Source organism: Paramisgurnus dabryanus, chromosome 10 (genome assembly GCF_030506205.2).
Source record: "Paramisgurnus dabryanus chromosome 10, PD_genome_1.1, whole genome shotgun sequence".
Classification (NCBI taxonomy): Eukaryota; Metazoa; Chordata; class Actinopteri; order Cypriniformes; family Cobitidae; genus Paramisgurnus; species Paramisgurnus dabryanus.
In genome coordinates this window covers 7,362,826-7,387,177 of record NC_133346.1, presented here as the reverse complement: position 1 = coordinate 7,387,177, position 24,352 = coordinate 7,362,826, and the positions used below count along the sequence as shown (strand labels likewise).

Here is a 24,352-nt window from a genome sequence, read left to right as displayed (position 1 = left end):
ACAGATCTAGATATCTATAACGTTTAGCTACTTCGAAATTGACCCGGTTGTTGATATTTTTCAGTGCTGATGAGAATGAAGGGAAAATTGAAGTTGACACCAAGACCATGTCCAGGGTTTGTTGCAAAAAGCCGTCTCTGTGCGCGTGTGTATTATTCACGATTAGTCAGTCTGTAATGATACACACTTACATGCTGCAGAGCCCTCAGGCAAACGTTCAAATCTACGCTGGGATTTCTGCTACGATCTAAAACGCTTGCCTTGCCGAACATGGACAAGTAATTTCCTGCAAGAGCCCAATTTCGATCTGTTTATGTTTTTCCTCTTGACTACGTCTGCCTGGATGAGATTGTTCGAAACACTCCTTTATAAGAAGCTGTTTTAACGCTGGGGCAAATACAGTGTGACACTGGAGCATGAAATAGTTTCTGTGATGTTTTTTTTTATTTCTGCACACTTCAACACGAGTTTAGCGGTAAGATGGAGCAAAAGCTGAAATTAACAAGATGACAAGACGTTACTGATTCACCCCTTAACATGTTCACTGTGATCCATCTGTGCTTGTAATTTTTCGTTTTAATGCTGGATGGTGTTGATGATTGGAAATATGAGTGTATTGTGATTATTTTTGGTATACATACGGGTGATTTTGACGAAATCCAGACTTAAAAGGTGTCCAGCATCAGATTTTTTAAAAAGCCATTGAAGTCAATTTTTTTGAACATATAAGATTAAGGTCTGAACTTACTATAAACATTCTTTTTAGAGGATTTAAAAAATATTTCCTATAGAATTATTTATATTTTTTAGATTATCATTATCAAAAATTATCATTACCGCAACATGATATTACATTAAATATATGCATTTACAAACTCATGTTTCGGTAATGAGAACTAAAAAGTTGTCTAGGTGCTATGACAAACAAAATTTTTTTGTTCAGTCGAGAAGAAATTATGTTTTTTGAGGAAAATATTGCAGGATTTTTCTCATTTTAATAGACTTTAATAGAGAAGTTGTGCTTTAAAAGTGTATAATTGTTATTTTTATTGTCAAAAATGACAATCGTTTTGCTAGATAAGACCCTTATGCCTCGTTTGGGATCGTTTATAGTCTTTTGAAACTCCGTTGAAAAAAACTGTTACGTGTTGAGTTAAGTGTTAATTGTTGGGCTCTATTAAAGTCTATTAAAATGAGAAAAATCCTGCAATGTTTTCCTCAAAAAACATAATTTCTTCTCGACTGAACAAAGAAAGACATCAACATTTTGGATGACATGGTGGTGAGTAAATTATCTGGATTTTTCTTTTAAGAAAATGGAATATTTCTTTAACTTATTCTGGGTTTTTTCAACCCAATATTCTGGTTTGATCTAGCCCACTGTTGGGTGAAATATAAATTAAATTTGGGGTTTATTTACTTGTAATTTTTCGTTTTAATACTGGATGGTGTTGATGATTTGAAATATGAGTGCATTGTGATGATTTTTTGTATACATACGGGTGATTCTCACGAAATCCAGTCTTAAAAGGTGTCCAGCATCAGATTTTTTAAAAAGCCATTGAAGCCAATTTTTTTGCACATATAAGATTAAGGTCTGAACTTACTATAAACATTATTTTTAGAGGATTTAAAAAATATTTCCTATAGAATTATTTATATTTTTTAGATTATCATTATCAAAAATTATCATTACCGCAACATGATATTACATTAAATATATGCATTTACAAACTGATGTTTCGGTAATGAGAACTAAAAAGTTGTCTGGGTACTATGACAAACTAAATTGTAACTTTTATCTGGAGAGAAAAAATATGAACTGCTTACCTGGTAGCCATCTTGAGTGTCCCAGTCAATTATGTCCCTTCCAACTATTTTTTTTTTTTGAAAATATTAGTTCCTTGAAGGCTTAAACAATGATTAAAAATTGTTGCGGAGGATGAGAAAATTTTTCTTGGACACATTTATATTCCTTATTGTCTCTACATTTACAAATGATCACCAAATACCACATGTTTCTTTACTGTAAATGTTTATAGTATAACATGCACTGAACCTTTTTATTTTTTCGATTTTTTTAATTATACATTTTTCCATGTCAAAAAAACAAAATCCAGTCATGAACACGTTGCGGTAATGAAAATGTTTTCCTTAAATGTGGAAAAAACAATAAAATTGGTTTGTATGATGTCATTTAAAATCATGTGCAAAATAGTACATGAAGAGATGTTTGTAACTGTATGCTTCTTATTTTGATACTCTTGCATTTTTCTTTTTTATCAAAATGTTTCATGACACCTCATGAGTCTAATTTAGAGAATCACCCATACGTGCATTGATATTTGACGACTTTTGTCTTTTTCTGTTTTTGTGCACAGATTGATCCTAAGGTCGCCTTCCCTCGACGCACTCAACCTAAGGTCAGAAAAAGTTTGCTTTTATTTTGCTCTTTTATTTCAGAAATGCCCTGGATGTAAAAAGATGTTTTACTTTAAAATAAGCATTACAGAGTGGGATAGCGATGACGTGTACGTGGTTTGAGGTTATCTGAAGTGGTTTGCAGGGATTTGTGGGTAGTGATTGTGTCAATGTGTCCGCCTCCTTTGTGCTAATGCGGTTCTTCCTCTTTACTCTGTAAATTGGTCTGAAGCTCATAGCGTCCGCCCAAGTGCAGTCCACCCAGGCAGGTTTTTCTTTTTGTCCCAAAACAAACAAAGATCAATAATGGATTATCCTTGATTTCAAGTGGCTCGCAGATGGGGCTGAACAGCTCCGGTTTCAGACAAGGACGAATCAGATCCTGTCTTTTAAGCCTGTTGGTGTACATTTCCAAAATTTCCAGACATTTTCTTTTCTTTTTTTTTTGTTTTGGTCTCTTAACCTTTTTCTTTTGCAACTTCAAAAAGGCTCAGACGTTTCCCCCCCGCAGGTCCCTGGATTCCTGTTGAAACAAAGAAAATACATTTTTGCTCCCAGGCAGCGCTGTTATTTTTTGAACCTCCTAAAACAATATAAACTCCCCTGTGGATGGCAGGTTATGAGAACTGAATTGTCAATTTCAGGGAGACACGGACGGGTTTCTCTTTTTGTAACTCGGCATCGTTTTTGCTGCGTCTTTTATTTTATATCACAGGATAGACAAAATAATGTGTTTGTTGTTTTTAAAAGGGTGAAAGCTAAGCTCATCAATGCAGAAAGAACTGTATTTATGTTAGAGAGCATGGACTTTAAAGGATTTTAGGGCAACAGGATTAAGGCAGATCTATTGGCATCGTACAGGCTTTTTTTGAACATGTAAAATTGATTTTAGACCGCAAGCAGCCAGCTAATCGTTCCTGTCACACATCTTGCCCTCACTTAGGCTGAACGCTATCGCCCGTGTTTATTTCTCGGTGTGCGGTCTGAGTCCACCCGAGAGCTTGCATGGATGGAGATAAGGAGAAATGGTCTGTGCTTGTTTTAAGGGCGGTGAATGGGTGTGGTGAGTTTATGAAGACCTTTGAGCAATGACTTCCTGCTCTGGTGCCAAAAGTCCTTGATGATGTCGGCGGTGATGTCATTTACACTTAATCCATAGTTGAGTTTTCCCCCAGCTCTCCGGAGATGACATTGGAGTCTGAGATGCCAAAGTGACCATTGCCGGTGATGTCTCGAGATGATTTTCCCAGCCAACATTTGTCAGCGCTGTTGTGTCACACTGTGATATCACAACAGATTATGGCGTGTCTTGACATGATTTTAATTGCCATTGGGACTGTGGCCTTTTGTGTTGTTAAAAGCGCTTGAAAGCTTGTTATGGAAATGGATGCTAGTCATGAGTCTCTTCAGGAGAGGTGACCGTCGTGATTAATGGTGGTTTCCTGTTTGTCCCATTTGCATGTGCTTACTGAAAACTGCCACTCACGAGCTACGACAATCATAGATGTCTCGAAGCTATTAATGTAGACAGCCATCCAATTCAAAACAGATGCTTCCTTTTTACAGAGATGTGTTTCAGATTCGTTCCTGACTTTGTCTCTGCTTTAGTAAAGATGCTTTATCCAAATTGACACACAGTAGCTATAAAAACTTCAGTTTCTTAACTTAAGCATCTGGGTCCCAGTCAAAATCCTTGGGTGCCAGCAAGTTTAGGAAATGACTCAATCTTCACAAACTGCTACTTTAGTTTTACATTAATTTCTCTGGTTCACCAGTACACATCACATTATGAAAGTAATATTCGTTCTCACATACACACCCAAACTGAAACTCACTTCTGTATCCACCTAAAAAGTAGAAAACACCCTGAAGTCTAAACTTATCCTTTCGGCAGCGAGCGTGTTTGGCGTGTGTGGGTTTTAGTTAGGAGTTTGAAAATGGTTTTGCAAAGCAGACAGGCCGCCCATCGACTTTCCACCGAAAACAAGAAACAATCCGATATCTGGCAAAGGCAGCGAAGATCATTGGGAGGGAAAAGTCAATCAGTCAGCGCTGAGCTGATGGGATCACGGTATCGGGACGCCTCGCTCTCACCTTACCGTGAAAGAGATTACAACAAGAAGTGGGGGATGGATGCTGTAGTGTGAAATAGCCTGTGTAAGAGGGACTGCGATGGTTTCTTTGCAGATTGTATGGGATTGGGAAGTGCCGAACGTGGAGAATGTGAATGCAGTGGACGTGCTTATTAATATTGCTGGAGGTTGGTGCTGTGGTCAGGTGGTTACTGCTTTGACATGATGAGCAATGGTGTTTCAAGTTCAAATGTGGCTTGTACCCTTTTTGTGATCCTAGTTCCCATTATTTCCTGCAATTTCTGGTCTGTCTCTATCAATTAAAGGGAAAATGTGATGTAGCCAGAAGTAAAAATTAGAAAATAAATCACTGTGGTGGCACAGGTTTATTGCTAAGCTTAACAGACTGAGTTTGCTAAATAATTCAACACGGGTCACTCGCCTCCTGAGAGAGTCTGCAGTGATTTTTACATCAGTGTGATAGTTTTTAACCCCATCACAGGGTCTTTTGTTCTTTGCATCTGTTTGGGATTTTCATGTAACACTTGTCTTGAGATGAGATTTAGTCCCTAGGAAAAGTTTTAACCGGTGCAGCATGCCTGCACTTTCACGTACATATTAAAAAAATTGTAATCAGACTGATGAGTCTCTGGTCTGCTCATTGTGCTAATGAATCTGCTGTGCAGAAATGTGAACCCGACAAAGTCCCACATATCCCCTGCCCTCACATGTGCATGCCACACATTTTAGTTTCATAATGAGACGTATTTCTTAGTAAACAGGTCTGCATGTGTTCGGTCTGTTGTGGAGGACTTTACACCCCCAAAACTCAAGTTTGAGAATTTTAGTACGTTTTTAACTAAAACGAAACAATTTTTAAACGTTTTAAGATCATTGCACAATGGGTCCGAAATACTCGCATCAGTTCGATTTTCAGTTGTTTTTACATCTGTAGCAAGCATTTTGAGAGGTGTTTTGACATCAGAGCCACCGTACAATCGAAACGGCAAGATCGAGAATAGCGTCTGACAAGTTGATCCAAATCGTCTCGAAGTATAAGTAACAAAGTGAGGAATACAAAAAGATGAAATATAAAAACAGAAAGTGTCGTGATTGTCAGGTGTGGTAGCCCACACTTGAAATGTGACCTCTGTATTTAACTCATCCCAGTAGTTCACCGTACACCAAAATAGACGTTACTATCTTGAGACAAATCAGTTGCAATGGCATATTTTAAGATCTATCCATACTAGTTATTTTCAATTGAGACAGCTGAACCATATGTTTTAGTCTAGAACTAGTCTTAAGCCTAACATACTTAAGAAGTTATGATCAGTCTTGAAGAAAAAAAAAGATGACTAACTTTTAAGACTAGTCTAAGAAGTTTATGCGTGTAAAGAGAATTAATGAGGTCAGTTTCGGTTTTGTGTTGACTTTAAAAAAAATGTGTGGCTAATGTGATAATGCTTTCACTTACCAATTATTGTATAATTGGTAAGTATATATTTTTATAAACTCATGGTGTACACTACATTATCCTGGGCATAGGTCATGGACCTTCAGCTTTTAGTCAGTAAAAGTCAGGGAATTTTACTTGGACTGGGAACCCTGGTTCTTATAGACGGTTTCAGCAATACGCAAAGAATCAATAACAATAGAGTCCTTTAAGAGTAGTTTATTTCTGAAGGGGATCGCACAGCGGCCGCGCAGCTCAGCGCCGCGTCGAGTCGCGTCTAGCCCCGGATTTCCACCGACTGCGGAGCGGCTGCGTTACGTCTACACACTCTGCCGTCCGCCAATACCCACCAGTTCCGTTTTTGTTGCAGAGCGGCTGTGTGCTGAAGTGACGAGGACCCATGAGGTCTCACAAATTCCCGTGATGATCGCGTGCTACCTAGTTCTGTCTCTGTCCATTATGCCGTTGAATTATGATGTTTTTACAAACCAGCCCAGATCACAACACGAGATCTCGCGTAGACAGAGCAGTACATCAAATCCATCAAAAATTCAAAAAATAAGAAGGCTGCTAAAACATTTATATATGATCTATCTTTAATGTATTTATTTGAAACTCCCCCTGGCTCTGTTCCTGTCTATTATTTGTTGTTTCTGTATTAATTACTTTATTTGTGTGTGTTTGTAATGTTTGTATTGCAAAGATTTAATAAAAAAACACGAGTTTTCGTGAATTCAGGTATGATCACGCGATGGCTCATGGCTCCGCCCTGCGGAGCTGTCTGGGATCCGTCAAAAATAGAAGCTCTGCGTATTTGTGCAGGAGGGCTGCGGATGGCCGGAGCTGTGACGGATTCGGAGCGCAGTCAGTGGAAATACACACATTGACTTGAATGGAAACCGATTGACTCTGCCGCCGTTCCACAGCGGATCCGCAGCCGTTCCGCAGTCGGTGGAAATCCGGGGTAGGGCAACTTGGAGGTATTGTAAACCGGAAGTGCACATTAAATAGCGTGAGCTTCGTCAGATAACGTCTACTTAAAAATGCAAAATATATGTTAGCAGCCAATGTTAATCGTTAATGATTTGGGACAAATAGGATGTTATTTAATGTTAAACTGTGAGTGGCGCTGTGTGGCCCGACAGGGATTTGAGCAACTTCCTGAGTCACAGCTGGGCGGCGCGGACAGGCGCCACCTGGCGGCGCTGGTGTGCGTATACTCATAGAAAACAATGTGTTAGATTTTTTTAGAACAGCGCGGCGCTGAGCGGCGCGGCCGGTGTGCGATCCCCTTGATAACAAGGTAAATAAACAACAAGTAGATTGCCGTAGTTCATATTTTATAGCTAAAGCGTATAAAAACGTCTATAGATGGTTTTAGCAGTAACAACATCATAAACAAACGTCTTTTGTGAAACAAACGTAACTTCCGGTAAACTTTCACAAAGGATCAATAACAGCAGAGAACTTTTAGAGTAGTTTATTTCAAGCAAAATAAACAAGTAGATTACCTTAATTCAAATTATAGCTAAAGCGTATCGAAACGTTACTGTTTAACTCTTTCACCACCAGCGTTTTAAAAAAAAGTTGCCAGCCAGTGTTTTTCATGGTTTTCACCAAAGTTTAATGCCTTCCAGAAAATGTTTTTCTTTAAATATATAAATATATACCAAATGAAAGAACAGACCCTCTGCTTTCAAACAAAAAAAACGTTTCATCCTACCTTCAGTAGTTCTTTTGTAATCAGCTTTTGAATATGGGTAGGTTTCTGCAAAAACACCACATTTTGAGCAAAAAGCAGAGATAATTCCATTTTTGTGACGGACTTTTCATAGAGATCCCATTCAGAGCGATCTTTAAAACAGACACGGACATGCAGCCGCTTGCCATAGGGCAATACTTCCGGGTTTAAAAAGTTGCGGAAGGGCGCCACCTGGTGGATAATAGCGGTATTGCTGAAAGACGGAAAATCTCGTCATTGGCGGGGAAGCATTTTCTCTTAATTGACGAGATATCTCGCCACCTGGTGGATAATAGCGGTATTGCTGCTAGATATCTCGTCAATGGCGGTGAAAGAGTTAAAATGGGTACTATGTAACATATACAATGTTAAGCACAGATCAGCTGCCAAACCTCCCTTTACATAGCGGTGATCCATGAATGCCATCTCTCCTCGTCTTTAGGAAACCAAAACATGTTATTTTCAATAAGGTATTTGTCCCAGACTTCAGTTTAGCCACTAGCCAGACCATTAAACAAAACCATTAGTGGCAGTTTTCAGAGACCGGAAGTTAAGTTCTGTCCAGGCGTGAGATGTGCATGCGTCTGATGAAACCGTCAGTTATCTGTACCTCCTGCACCAGGAAGATATAGGCCAGTCTTCTGATGTTCTGTTCAAAGCAGGTGTGCGATGAATCTAGAATAGATATAAGGTACATTTATAAGTTTTCACTCTCATTCAGGTATGTATTGTTGTAATGCTGAGAGAGAGAGAGAGTTGGTGTGGTAGAGTATTCTCCCATTCGATCGCTGAGCTATATCTGACCAATAGAGTCCACCAACGTTTATATGTCATGTAAATAAACAAACCACAGAGATGGAGAAACGGCGATGATTTGCTGATTTAGTTATGGGCCTCGCTCTAACATTTGCTTCCTTTCTCCTCCTCTCGTTCTTGCATTTATTTCTGTAGTCATCTGCTCCTCCTCTGCTGTGATCTTGCTGGGGGCCTTTTTATCTAATATGTGTGTGTGTGTCAGTCTGTTGTGCTATTTTAGCCGAAATGTATTTTGGGTCTGTCTGAACGTGACTCATGATATACGTAACTCTTTATCTCCCTCCCTCGCTCTATCTCTCTCATCGTGAAGTGTCTGTAAGTGCTTTGGATGCACTTATCGGAAGGCATCGGAATTCTTGCGTCCTGTCTGTGACGGCACAGGAACTGCAGCAGTCCTCACACTAGAATCGCTGTGATTTCATGGGGAAACCGTTTGCCGTTCGATGTCCCACTCAGACTGGAGCTCATGAGATACATGAGATGAGCTCATAAACACTGTGAAGAAGTCATTGTGCTCTTTCTAAGAGGCGATATCGTGCAGAGTGTCTGTCCGGGAGTTTAATATCTCCGGGAAAGACTTCGGCTGTGGCTTGCGGTTTGAGTTGTTTAGAAACCCCACTATGCCCCATGCCGCTTGGAAAGAGGAAGCGCATCCGAACAACCGAGTTTTAGAGCAATTACACCTCGATCAATAGAGAGAGAGCAGCAATAACAGGACATTTCCACAACAGCAGGAGGGCACACAGAGAGAGGCTGATATCCGGCTGCTGGATTTGGGTTTATTAGATGGAGACGGAGGGTTTAAGCCAAGATTTTGTCCAGTACACAGCTGCTCGATCAGCCCAGATCAAGGTGATGGGCCATAAGACTGAACAAACAACTGTCTCTCTATCGTTCTTTCGCTCTCTCGTTTTCTCTCAACGTAGACTTATTTCCTTTCTGGAGGGATTTCTGTTGTGTTTAATGGCTTTTCTCTGTGCTGTGAGAGACAGGAGCAGATCGCAGTCTGCCGTGAGCTGAGCCACGGGGTGATTGTCTTTGACAAGTCCCCTGTCATTCCTAAAAATCCAAAGAAATGTCATTGCTGTGTTTGCAAATCTTATAGCAGCTCTCAGACTGTTGGAGGCCTGTGTTTTCCAAGATGTAAGTTTTTGCCTGTTCAGCCCTGTTCCACATTAGTTGTTGTGACTTTCTGTCATGTTTGAGGGTAACAATGTTGCATGAGATTTCTCTGGACATGCAGCTTCCTCACATAAAGGAAAGGTGCTTTCATAAAGTGGAGCTAAAGTCTAAAAATATTAAAGCAATCACTAGAGATACATTCTTAAAAATGCTGGGTTATTTTCAACACATGCAAAAGGGACAAACCCAACCGTTGGGTTAAATTAATTAATCCAGAAAATGTTTGACTCAACCATGGGTTAAAACAACCTAGCATTTTTACACTAGCTGCGTTTACATGGACAATTGTAATATGTTTAAATGTTCAATCCGAATGAAAATGCTCCATGTAAACACCTCAATCAGAATAAAAGTAGCCAAAACCGATTAAAAATCGAATCTGTTTAACTCTTTCACCGCCAGCGTTTTAAAAAAAAGTTGCCAGCCAGCGCCAGCGTTTTTCATGATTTTAACAAAAGTTTAATGTCTTCCAGAAAATGTTTTTCTTCAAATATATAAACATACAATATACCAAATGAAAGAACAGACCCTCTGCTTTCAAAAAAAAAAAAAAAAAAAAACGTTTCATTCTACCTTCAGTAGTTCTTTTCTAATCAGCTTTTGATTATGGGTAGGTTTCTGAGCAAAAAGCAGAGATAATTCAATTTTTGTGACAGACTTTTCATAGAGTTCCCATTCAGAGCGATCTTTAAAACAGACACGGACATGCAGCCGCTTGCCATAGGGCAATACTTCCGGGTTTAAAACGTTGCGGAAGGGCGCCACCTAGTGGATAATAGCGGTATTGCGGAAAGACGGAAAAACTCGTCATTGGCGGGGAAGCGTTTTCTCTTGATTGACGAGATATCTCATCAATGGCGGGGAAAGAGTTGAGAGGAGTGGTTTAAACTTTTTGTAATCTGCTCAAAAGGACAATGTAAACACTTGATCAAATTGATAACTGAAACTGAGACGCTCTGCGCATCTGCAATCTTCTTCTTCTTTTCTTTTTTTATTGGCGGTTGGCAAATCCACTTAAAGGTGCATTTCTGCCACCTACTGGACTGGAGTGTGGCACATATATGCATGTTCAATGATGTAGAATTGGCGTATTGACGCAAAGAATGCAAGCTTGTGTTGTTGAAGGAAGTTACATGAAGTGACTGTTTTGTCATTCTTAAATTTTCCTAATCTCTTTCCAAATCTCTGTTAACTGATATGAGACAGTATTGTCCGGTCAGTCCATTTTTTTTATACTCTGATCCACAAATGCGTGTGTTTGGAATCGCGTGAAGTCAACACGTGTTTTGGGCACACGTGAAAGGGTGTTTTTGCTGCTGCATAATAATCAGCGCGGTGCTCCGAGTGCTCGTTGTTTATCTATTATTACATGAAATAGACACACAGCGATTTTAGGAGGATGGCTTGTATCTTGAAACACCGCAAAACAATATTTGTGCATTGTGCGCATGTTGAATGATTAAAGCTATGTAAACATAGCTGGTGTCAGAAAATTTTGTATCCAGCTGTCATTAGGGCAGTACCCTTTCAAAAAGTACATCTTTGCACCTAGAGTTCATATTAGTACGTCAGACGTATGTTCGTATTGGTACCAAAGAGTGCATATTAATACCTCATAGGTACATATTTGTACCAAATGTATACATATCTGTACCTAAGTGGTACATATTTTTTAAGAGGACTGCCCTAGTAACAGCTTGAAGACCATTTTTGAAAATGTGTATTCACAAAAAAGATGTACTTTTGTAATACGCTTATTTTAAATGAATTCTTAGGGTTGGTTCACATTTCTTGTCTAAAACCGCATGGAAAACATGACCGCGCCACTTTCCTCCTCCTTTCTGATGCGGCATTCTGAAAGGTTGAAGTATTTTCAATTGGCTGTGGCGTTGACATGCCTGAAAAAAGCGCATCACTCTCTATTTAAGTGCTTGTTGCGTGTCTACATTCAAAATAATGTATTTGTGCGCACAAAATGGGCGAAATGTGAACCGCCCCTTAGTCATCTAAGCATTTAAGAATATGTACACATTTAGTGCATAAAACTATTTTCTATGAAGTTGCAATAGTTCTTTTAAGGAGTTTGCATGTGCTTTGCTTCATCTAAAAACTATTTTTTTTTTACCTAATTGGCTATTAAATGTATAACTCTATCATTGATCTGAATTCAGTAAATGTATACAAAGTCATGTCTTTGTTTTACTTTTTCCTAGCTGTTCGGTCCGCTGTTAAAATCTCTTGCTCTCCTTAAACAAAGATTGAGATTCTGTATTTTCCTGCCTGTTTGCTGCTCAGGCAGAAGTGCCGCCTTAATTAAATCAGTTTGACTAAGGGATTAATTAGACTGGCTGGACATTTGCTCATTCGGTCCTGGGAGAATCCGAGAACCACGGTTGTGTGATCGATGGGGAATCAGGTCATCTCCAGCCCTCTGTAAACTCTCATTCGCCGCTCATACTTTTTCACTCTTTGTGTTTAACAAGTTTTGGCTGCAAATCAATGCAAATCCATGAATGGCAATGACTGTCATTTTGGCTGCTTTCTGCCATTGTAGACACTGTAGCCGTATTGAGGGTTTCAGTAGAGATTAAACCGGTGTCGATATTGCTAGCTTGCAGTATAGACAGCTTGTCAAATATACTGGGTGCATTATAATTATCGTTGTGATATATTTCTGTTTCATGTGCTGTAATTTAGCAAAGCTTTGCATCATACAATGAATGAACATGGTATTTTTGCTCAAGGTTATCATACCGCCAAATTCTCATACCGGCCCATGTCTAGTGAGGATCAAAGGAAACAGCCGTGTCCTCGTGTAGATCTGATGACAGTTCTGGAGTGTCATGAATTTTCAAGGCAGCTCTTGGTTTTATCCTAAAAGGCATTGAGATTGATCTATATCATGGTATGTGTGAAGGATTAAACATTCAAAGTGTTGTCGATGTAGACAGATGAAAAGAAATTGAACAATTAGGAAACAGATTACTGATGGTTAGCTAGACTAGTCTCACAGAGCCAGACTAGTGGCATGCACTCTGATCCACATTGCACCTTTTCTGGTAATGAGCCACTAGTTTAGATAGGAACAGACTGTCTGAATAACATGCAAAGTGGTGGTTTTGTTTGTATATGCTGTATCACAAAAATGCACAGACGTGGAAACACTAATTTTAATAATGGCAAAGTAAGTCTTGTGAATGGCTGTCGAGAAGATCTAATCAAACTTTGTGTCCTTCAAACAAAACTGAGTATATTTTAGAAATTGAATTGCATTGTTAATCCAGTGTTTTTTTACTGTATAACTTAATTGCAACTAAATTAATTTGAATTATATTGAGTAGAAAGAATCCCTGCATAGTTTGACTCCTGGAAATGCCTATGTAGGATCTAGTTGGAGCCTGCCATTTTTGGAAGTGTTTTACAACATTGTGTGTGTGCAGTATGCATCAGGCGGCCAGTGAATGGACTGTAGGCGTCTGTGGACATGTTGTCTGTGACTAGCCTGCTTTAATAAGCTCACAAACACTCGTCTTCCTCCGAACTAGCGTAGGAAGTGTTTGTCTGCTTACAGATTAATTTTACTTGTCATTTTTAATAATAATATGATGTAACAACGACAAAGCTTTTAAAAAGACTAGATATAACACAAGCAGAGCTGTTTGTGTTCAGGACAGATGTGAGATTGCAGCCCTCTGTGAAGGGAATCTATTGTGTGATGACCATGTTTTGGTCAGTGTTTGCTTGTGTGTTTTGAATTGATTTAGGTTGCTGTCATTGTTTTATGCTTTGTGTAAGTGTGTGTGCTGGGTCTAGAAACGGTTTAAGCAGTAACAACATAAACAAATGGCTTACAAAACTTCCAGTAAACTCCGCTAAGAATCAATAACAACAAAGTCCTTTTAGAGTAGTTAATTTAAATCATAGCTAAAGCGTATCAAAAGCTTCACTTAGCTAATGTTACTGTGTAACATGTGTACTAAATAATGTATACCGATCGGCTGCCAAACCTCCCATGTAATAATCCATGAAGGACCGCTCGTCGCCACACGTGCGTCCGATGAAACCGTCTATGTATTGTCTTGGTTGGTTCTATCTTTCCTGTAAATACTTTTTCCATTCAACTAATTTCTGTCTGTCTTTATCTTTCTACTCTCTAAAAATGCTTGTTTCCAACATTTGGTTTAGTAAAATATGGACAAAATGTCATGGTTTCAAACATGGACATTGTTTAGGTTCATTTAAACCAATGGTTGGGTTTATCCATTTTACCCAATTATGGGTTAAAACATCCAATATTTTTAGGGACCGGACACCGAGGTTGAACCCTATTGCTCTTCAATGGATTATTACTATTGTAGGGTGGACACACCAAAAGCGAATTCAACGTTTTGCGAGATGCAGAGACTCGAATAGACGTGAACTCACGCGGGGCTATGCGGATGATGAGAATGATGTGAATTGGGTGATGCGATTGCGAAAACATGCGCTATTTGCCTCACACATCTTCGCGCAAGTTGAAAATATTCAACTCAAGCAAAAAAATTGGCATGACACATGTTATGTTTAATTCCTGCGAGTAATCTAGATTGAGGAATGCGATGCTTCACATTTGGTGTGTACGCAATATAACACTGCGTTCACACCAGATGCGGTAGAGGTGGCAAAAATACGTTTTCCGCGCCTAATTGGACGCTTAAAATTGAGTTTATTTGCTTCATTCTAGCGTGAAAACTGCACATGAAATTCTAGTCTTTCGAGACATTTACGTGGAAATTAGCGTCATGGGAGGGGCTTCTGCAGCTCTGCTCACTTATTGTAATCACATCACTACTAGAGCAAGCTCGTAATTGGTTAACGCTTGGGCTGGGCAAATTTTTTTTTCGATTAATCTTTTTTTTTTTACGTGGTCGATTAAAAATCGATTCTCAAAGAGCAGAATCGATTTTTTTTTTTCATATTTATTTCCGCAAACATAGAACTGAGGAATAGAAGCATTTTACATTTCGCAAGCAAGACTTGTGGCTTTTAATTTCTTTTTATTAATTACCCACTTGTAAACTGCTGTTCACTGTTCTTTTTTATTAATATAGTATTTGTATTAAATCTATATTCATTGAGTTGAATCGAGAATCGAGTATAAAAACCTACCTGAGAACCGGAATCGAAAATGTAATCGAGAATCGGAATCGAATCGATTTGATAGCTTGTGAATCGAAATCGAATCGATCTGGAACATCTGAATCGATACCCAGCCCTAGTGAACGCAGAGCGATTTTTCGCCAAAGATTTTTCAACTTGTGCGTTTCCCGCGGCAATGCTCAATTCGGGTCATTTGCGCGTCATTTTGCATCATTTGCGCGAATGAGACGGATTCGCGTCTACGGCGCCGCGCAAAACGCCTCATTTGCGCTGCAAGACATAAACGTGCCTTTACATTGACTTCACATGTAGATCACTCACGCTTGCCGCCGCTTTCGTTCTGTTGTGAACGCACCTTAAGAGTTTGTCTCTCTTTTTCTCTCCATACAAAACATGTTTTTTGGTAATAAATGTCTCTTTCTCTCTCTGTTTGGCAATATCTATTTATCTCTCTGAGTCTTTCTGTGTGACTGATATATACTGCTGATATCAAGCTGCTGTGGATTGTGGAATTACAGGTCTTTTTTTAATCTGGTGTGAAAACTTTGCAGGTGCTGAGACGCCACTTTAGCTGAGCCTGTGTTACGCTTCTTTGTCACGCATACACTCCTCTGTTTTTGTTCTCAGTGGAAAAACACAACAGTTTTGTTAGTAGGCGAGTCTACATCTGCACTTGTCAGCTGTGTGTGTCTTTGTGGTGAAGCATCTGCACAAGTAATTACACCGGCAAAACGTTGTGAAAGAGAGAGAGAGAGAGAGCTTCGTCTCCATCTTTCTGTGACTTCTCCAGCTAAAACTCCTGAGATATAAGCACTTTTTACACAAGCGCTGCAGTAAAACAGGATGACGTCTGTGTATGCGTGTAAAAAAGGCTCTGTCATTTCAGTGTATGGATGTCATTTTTGTTCCCTCATCTGAGATGTTTTTTGTCCGTTTGCCTGGTTTATTTTGATAATTTATGTTTTTCGTCTCTCTGTGGGAAGGCAGAATCAGCCGTTGTGTTGAGCCTCCCTCTGTGTGATTGAGTTTTCACTCATTCTATTTTTTCTCTATTGTCTGTCTGTCGCTCTCTTTTTAGACCGTCAGTCTTACCGGTGCTGTCACTGTCTCTGTCTCCGCCTGTCAGTCCATGTTCCAACTCAACTCACATATACATTATATATCTCTCGCCTGCTTACTCTCTCTATATATCTACAATCTCTTTATATCTACTCTTTTACACACATCGTAATGTTAAGTTTGTGCCTTTTTGTTTTAAGTCATTTGGGACGTGATGACACGTAGCCCTCCCACCATGCCTATCATATTGCTTAGTCGATCTATCACAGACATTTAAATGTAACTGTGCTGCACGCATCTTGAAGCAGATGAAGTTGAATGACTGTCACACAATTGACGGCTTGCCTTTTGATCCGTGCATTGGCGCGATTAGCGCTCACGCTGTGGGTGTCGCAAGTGGGCCAGGGTGTGATTAACCAAACCGCGCCCAGGCACAGTACGGATCGCTCGCACTAATCAAAGAACCAGGCTTTGGGGTACGGTTTGGTTAATGTGAGAACAAACTCACTTTCTATCTATCACTCTTTCAGACACACTATCTCTCTCTCTCACACACACACACACACACACACACACACACACACACACACACACACACACACACACACGTGCACTCTTTTACACACTAAATCTCTTACACTTTTACATATGCACTTTCTTTCTCCCACACATAATCTGTCTGTCTATGCGGGTGATTCTCACGAAATCCAGATTTAGAAGGTGTCCAGCATCAGAATTTGTACAATTTTTGGCACATATAAGATTAAGGTCTGAACTTACTATAACCATTATTTCTAGAGGATTTAAAAAAAATTATTTACATTTTTTAGATTATCATTATAAAAAATTATCATTACCGCAACATGATATTACATTAAATATATGTATTTACAAACTCATGTTTCGGTAATGAGAACTAAAAAGTTGTCTAGGTACTATGACAAACAAAATTACATTTTTATACAATTATTTTTTAACAATTTTTAGGTTTTAAAAATGTTAGTTCCTTGAGGGCTTAAACAATGATTGAAAAATGTTGCGGAGGATGAGAAAATTGGTCTTGGACACATTTATATTCCTTATTATTGTCTCTACATTTACCAATGATCACCAAATACCCCATGTTTCTTTACTGTAAATGTTTATAGTATAACATGCACTGAAGCGTTTTTTTTTATTTTAAATATTTCCATGTCAAACAACCCAAATCCAGTAATGGACACGTTGCGGTAATGAACATTTTCCCTTAAATGTGGAAAAAACAAACAAATTGGTTTGTATGATGTAATTTGAAATCATGTGCAAAATAGTACATGAAGAGATGTTTGTAACTGTATGCTTCTTATTTTGCATTTACTTTTTTTATCAAAATGTTTCATGACACCTCATAAATCTAATTTCGCGAGAATCACCCATCCGTATGTCTGTTTATCTGTCTGTTTATCTACATGCACGCTCGTTCGTTCGCTCGCTCGCTTACTCACGTACACTCTTTCACTCTCTCTCTCTTTCTCTCTCTCCCCCTGTTTGGACTATGATTATTATTAAATAAAGAATATAAAATTCTCTCCATAGACCATCCAGAGAGACCGATAAGCTCAGTGCCTAAGCTGTGGACTTTCATCAGTCTATTGTTTAGATGTAAGCACAATTTCAATCATTAAAAACGGCAATGAAACAATAGAGGCACTCTTCTCTCTTTAGGCTGATTAGATTCCATGTATTATAGAGAAGCTACAATTAAAATCTTAATGTCATCAAATGATTTAATGAATTGTTGCTCATACCTGCCAATTATATATAAAGACACAAAGATAATTACACTGGGAAAAACGTCAGACTGCTGTTTGTGTAATGAAAGACATTCTAAGGTCATTGTTTAATTTAATGTGTTTGGTTTAATCGGTAGTTTTAGTTACGTTCGGCTCCGCCCAGGGCAACAGACTCTAACTGCATTGGATAGCTTTGGTTTTGCATGTTTTTGCAGGACTATGTTTTCAGTATTTATGAATGCATTGACCAGAAAGGCTCCAGTTGGTTCCTATTTAATAACATTATCAAATTGAATCTAAGTTCTATAACAAGATGTCTGGCCATTGAGAACCCCAGCTAGAAAACCACTAATTCAAAGCAGCTCAGAGTAAGAGCCCACAGCTATCGGACACACTGGAACTGCCGACGCTGGAAGTGTTCTCTGTTGAAACGCAGATGTGTCTTCCAGACACTCCTGACAGTGTACAGAGGCATGACCCAATATCTTGCAATAAAGCAGACAGACTCCCTGCTACACTCTTCTGTGTTTGGTTGCTTTATCTCACTCTCTTCAGCTCTAATACGCAACATAGGGCAATGTCTCTCGCCCTCTCTCTCTCTCTCTCTCTCTCTCTCTCTCTCTCTTTCTGCACTGTCTCACTCTTTCAGTCTTATGCACTTGTCTGCTCACTCCTGATCTTGTTGTTGTCTCTCTCTCTCTTTCTCTCTCACACACACGCATGCACGCACGAACACACATTAAGGTTCATCAGCCTATCTTTGTCTTCTGATTTCATTGAAGTCTCCTGTTGACAGACTTGTCGCTCTCTATTTTCTCATTGTGGTCCTTGAAAGTTTGTGAATCTGGGAGGAAAATTCAAGGCCCGGGGATGTTTTTGAAAATATACATATATATATACAGGTCATTGATAGTACTTGAATCTATTTTATGCAAGAAGTTTTCTAAAGAAAATCCATATAATTCCCTGTGTAGTGTAGGATAATATCATAAAAATTCTAGACTTTAAGCACACGTACTAAACTGTTTACTTTAAATCCTTATATTACTAACTAACAACATGAACTTTGATAATCCTAATAATTTTCGTCCAATTTCTAATCTGCCATTCCTAGCCAAAATTCTAGAACAAACAGTGGCTTCCCAACTGCTTTCTCATCTTTCCACTAACAATCTTTTTGAGCCACTTCAGTCTGGATTCCGTAAACTCCACAGTACGGAAACAGCGTTAGTTAAGGTTACTAATGACTTGTTGATGGCTTCTGATTCTGGCTGTTTATCTATTCTGATTCTTCTTGATCTTAGTGCCGCTTTTGACACTTTAGATCATTCTATTTTAATCACACGGTTAGAGACTATATTTGGCATTTGTGATTCGGCATTGAACTGGTTTAAGTCCTACCTTTCTGATCGAAAGCAGTTTGTTGTGATGGGTGACTGCAAGTCTGAGGTTGGTATGGTGCAATCGGGTGTTCCTCAAGGATCAGTCTTGGGCCCATTGCTTTTTAATATTTACATTTTCCCACTTGGCCAGCTTTTAAAGTCACTTGGTCTTAACTATCACTTTTATGCCGATGATACTCAGATTTACATACATTCAAAACCTGATACCACTATGACTGTGTCTTTTCTTTCTCAATGTCTTATTGATATTAAGAAATGGATGTCTGACAATTTTTTGTGTCTGAATAGTGACAAGACAGAAGTGATGCTTGTTGGTTCACCTCATCAGTTGCGCAAAGCAGAGTCCATAACATTATGTGTGGATGGCTCTGCTTTGCAATTCCAAACTAAATTAAAAAATTTGGGGGTGATTTTTGATGCCAATTTAACATTTGATGCTCATGTTCGTAATACTGTTAAAACATCATTTTTCCATCTTAGAAACATTGCCAAACTGCGTCCTATGCTGACTTTCCCTGTGGCTGAAAAGTTAATCAACACTTTTGTCTTTTCACGTATTGACTACTGTAATGCCTTGCTGGCTGGAGTTCCTAAAGCTACCCTAAACAAACTACAGTTGGTACAAAATTCTGCTGCTAGAATTCTGACTGGGACCAGTACAAGGGAGCACATTACACCTACCCTAGAGGAATTGCACTGGCTCCCTGTCAGTTTTCGTATTGATTTTAAAATCCTTTTGCTTACCTATAAGGCCCTAAACAATCTGGCTCCCCAATATCTGCGTGAGCTTTTAATCCCTTACACTCCTACACGTGCTCTACGCTCTTCTGAAGCTGGTCTTTTAACTGTCAAAACAACACGCCTAAAAACTATGGGTGATCGGGCTTTTACTTGTGTGGCTCCTAAATTGTGGAATTCTTTGCCCTCAGAGATTAGGAATGCAGAATCCCTGGGTATTTTTAAATCCCACCTTAAAACGTACTTTTTTAGAGTAGCTTTTCGGTGATAACTTTGTTTGTTGTTATTTGGCTTTTACCTTTGTATGTTAAGTTTTAATACCTGTCATGTTATGTGCTCCTTTTAATTTCTTCTCTTTTTATGTGAAGCGCTTTGAGATACTGCTTTTAAAGGCGCTATATAAAATAAAGTTATTATTATTATTATTATTATTATTATTATATTATCTTCTGTATGCAAATGTTGATTCATACCAAAATGCTTTTTTGCATAGTTGTGTTTGACATAGAAAACGTATCCGGTTATGCATGTTACTTGTTTTCTCTGAGAAGGGAACGAGACGCTGCGTCTCCCTTGCCATACTTCATGCGTCCCTGTAACGCCATCTTTGGCAATAAGGGGTTGTGTACACCAAAACTTTTACGCCTGCGGCCGGCGCATGTTTTCAATTATTTCCAATGGAAGCTCGGCGTTTTTCAAATAAGCCAGCAGCTAGCGGGTTTTTTCTGCGCTGAAAACCGGCGCTCGGCGGTTTTTCCGCGCTCGGCGCTGAGCGTCGAGAGTTGAAAGAGATTCAGCTTTGGGAGAAAAGCTCCACTCGTCAATGTCAGTTCTCACACGGCCGCCCAATCACAGTGGAGGAGGGGCGGGACATTACCACAGCAACCAACCGGCTCGCAGCTGAAGTATCACACAGCTACCAAAGCGCTCAGCTGAAGAAAGCTGGCACTCAGCTGAAAAACAGCTGGCATTCAGCGTCCTCAAGGCGTTTTCAGCCGCGTTTAAAAGTTTTGGTGTGTCCAGCCCCTAATTCAGATAGCGGTAGACTTCCTGGCTCCCGCGTCACCCTGTCTTTGTCGTTTAGCCTCACCATTGGTTGAATTTGATATACACATTCAGATGCACTTACCCCTGGAGGCGTCCCCAAAGTGTCACCACAGTGACGCAGCGCGAGTTCCCTCGAAAGAGAACTGTAACAATGTATCTTAAAAGGTAACACGATGTAACCTTGCTCTCACTTGAAATGTGTCCCCACATTTAGTCCTTGAATTTAAGGGTATTGGACCTGAAAAGTCCTTGAAAGGTCCTTGAATTTGAAGTTAACTAAGGTGTGGGAACCCTGATTGTAGGCCTATCTCTTTCTCTCAGATCTGCCTCTCTTACTTTTGCCCTCGGCCCTGTCTATCTGTTTCTCTTGCCCTTGGCCGTCTCTCAGCTGATTATAGTCCTGTCTTGCTCTGAGATCTGGCTCTGTCTATTGCCCTTTGTCTTGTCTCTCTTTCTCTTTCTTGTCTCAGAGCTGTCTCTCTCTGTTGTCTTCAGTCCTTTCAGTTTCTCCTACCCTGCGTTATCTCAGTTTTTTCTGGTTTAAGTTCTCTCTAACTCTCTTTTGATTACAGTCCTGTGTCTTTCTTGCTCTCTTATTGTAATTTCAGTGTAGTTTATTCACTTGACGCAAATGTAACTGTTACAATTAACCCCACTGGGTGAAAATATTTTCAAGCCCACCAAAAAAGTTGCTAAGAGCTGCAGACATATTTCAAAATGATGCTTTGTTTTAGTCAACAAGACAACTGAAAAATAAAGCATATGATGAAAAAGTTTACTTACATGCCACCAAAACATTCTTTTATCAATAACTCTATGGATAAGCATTATACATTTCCATAAATTTGCTTGATACTGTTCAACAATGTAAACAGTCCGTGTTACAATTAACCCTGTGTTAGTTTGTGCCCCTCACACAACTACCTAATATTTCCAAAGAAATGCAAAATGTCAGTAGTGTAAAATTAGAGTAAAAAAGTAAAAAGATCAAATTAAACAACGAAAGTGCAGTGGTAACCAGTGTTCCAAATGTGGTAACCAATTCAGCAAAACCCTTTTTTAGCATTTTTTGATCTCTCTCTTACTCTTTCTCAATGCTTATTTCAGGGCTGTCTCTCTTCTTCTCTCACTGTCTTGCTCTGTTGAGCCCAGACAGTTCCCTAAAACAAGAAGAAGAAGAAACCCAAGCGGTCTTCCTGAGGTTTTCCAGCTTCAGTGCTTTCCGGCTGTCAGGATAGGAGATTCCGTGGAGTGCTGTTTAATCCGACCCTGTTTGCTTTTGTTTGGCTGTAGTATTAAAATTAAAATCATGTCGGGGAATATAAATGGCTCTCAGCTGGATTGTAGCACCAGGGGTGACCGCTTACGTTTGCTTTCCTTGCAGTTTTGTGTCCTAATTTATTGTCTTTCTCCTCAGCACCTGCCCTGTGGTAATATAAGACGAAACGACGCCGGCTTTGTTTACTCAACCGCGCTTTCTGACTGCCGCTCTTCGTTCTGTTTGAATACAAACCACAATGATATGAGAAGGTCTCAGGGTTCATTTCTTCCTCTTTCTCACCTCCACGCCTTTAGCGTCTCCATTTTTACGACTTCAAACGGTGATTCTGATGCCTTTAAGTGTTGGCCTCCAAGTAGATCGCACTTTCAAAGGTTCCCAGTTTCAGACTGCTGTTATGTGGAGATATCAAACCACTCTGAACATAAAAGGTCTTTGGAACGGGTTTGAAAAAATAAATAAAAATAGGTGGCAGGGAACTTCAGGTACTGTCTGTCTGTCTTTTTGGGCCGTTGAGCAGACAGTTGGTACGTTTGCCTTTTGTGAAGAAAGAGAGAGAGTTGGTGGTCAGCCCAGATGGCGGCTTGCTTTCTTCTCTTCACCGGCTCTTTGCTCAGTTCTGCTTCGCTGTCTGTGATCCCTTAACAGCCAGTTGTCGTATTTGACTGGATCAAAGTAAAGACGAACCACTGAAGCTGGATGTCAGGATGCCACAGTAGTGCCCAGACAGCCGGGACAGAACGAGTATGTCTCCCATACAGATGTTCTTTAAATAGATGTTTTCTGTTAAAATGGGCTTCTGCATTTGCCTTTGGGTGGATGTGATGGTGTAAAAAGTGTGTGCGCGCGATGGCTTTCCTGGACCAGTCGGATCTGAGCGCCGGAAGCTAATGGAATTCTTCACTTCAAAGCAGAGTCTCCTTTCCAATCAGTTCAACGCAGGAAGATTAAAGCTGACCCACATTCATCAGTCCTGATTAGACCGGCACCGTGATCCAGATGCTCGTTCTGACGGGCCGACCGGGTGAATGGTTTTTAGCGGCCGCTGGAGAGGGCAGAGGTCACGTAGCTGTCTTTACGCTCCACTTTCTGTCATTAGTTTCCTGGTCTAGACAAAAGACTCTTAAAATTTTTTGAGGTGGTTGTGTGTCTTTTTTCTTCTTGTTTGATGTCAAGCATAGGAAACCAGATCAGTCTAATTACAGCCAGTGACCAGTTCCTCTCTAAAGACTAACCTGACACTGACCTTTTTATATTCAAGAGTCATGTTTTTTTCTGTCTGTTTCATGGTGGCCTGAAGAGACGAGGTGCTGTTTTTAGCCTAGTCTGAGTGTGTTATGACTAGATTCAGTCTGGACCTCTAGCATTATGCTAATGATGGGCCAGAACTATGTTACACACGGCTGTTAGGTTGTGCCAGCCTCTGCTATGATTCATGTCAGCCCAATGAAGAATGAAAATCTCTAATTCAAGTCTGGTTGGTTAACATAATACAGTAAGGACTGGCCTGTCTAAAACCCATTGGTCAATGGATGTCTAATTAAGTGTAACTTTATCACAAAAATTAAAAAAAATTCTCACCTTCTGGTCGCATGACTTGGCATCTCTTTGCAGACGCTTGAATTTTTCCTCTACATTGTTCTTCCACTTTATCCTGTCTTAAAAATCAATGGGATAAAAGCGTTTTATGATCCGGCTTGTGTGTTTGTTACTGTTCAGTGCTTATGATTGCATATTTTTTATGGTACATTTAAAATCAAATAATTTTGAGTGTACCCGCTCTGTAGTTTAAACTCAACTTCAAACATTTTCTCTGTTTTTGTCTTTCTCTTTGTTTTGGCGTTTCTATAAATGTGGGGCTTCTATTCTAAGACCGAGCAGGATGTGAACATTTCTATTTTTAACTCATTGTGTGAGGGGCTGGAATGAATCGGGCCATAGATGTTGAATATAACAAGATTGAGCACTGCTGTTACTATGAATAGGGGACAATGCGGCACTCAATATGGCCACTCTGGCAACGGAAGTCCCGCCTTCCAGTTTAAAGAACCAATTATTAATCGATAAAGGCTGATGATTGTCTGAGGTGGAGCTCTGTACAGAGTTGCATGAGTTGCTTGCCAACCTGTACTGTTGGGCGATATGCCCCATTTAGAGATCGTCCTATCGTCAGCCTGTGAGATCGCCAATACAAGATAGTATTGGGGGGCGGGGCAGTAGTTTACTC

General features: G+C 39.7%; 1 protein-coding gene across 7 annotated transcripts in view; it reads left to right on the top strand.

The window, feature by feature from the left end:
• Positions 1–24,352, top strand: part of msi2a (musashi RNA-binding protein 2a) — a 197,485-nt gene that overhangs the window by 9,470 nt on the left and 163,663 nt on the right. For all 7 annotated transcript variants that reach the window (XM_065260714.2, XM_065260674.2, XM_065260724.2 and 4 more), the window contains exon 5: positions 2,382–2,423. In XM_065260714.2, the coding sequence (XP_065116786.1) occupies positions 2,382–2,423 (42 nt within the window). The remainder of the gene's footprint in view (positions 1–2,381; positions 2,424–24,352) is intronic.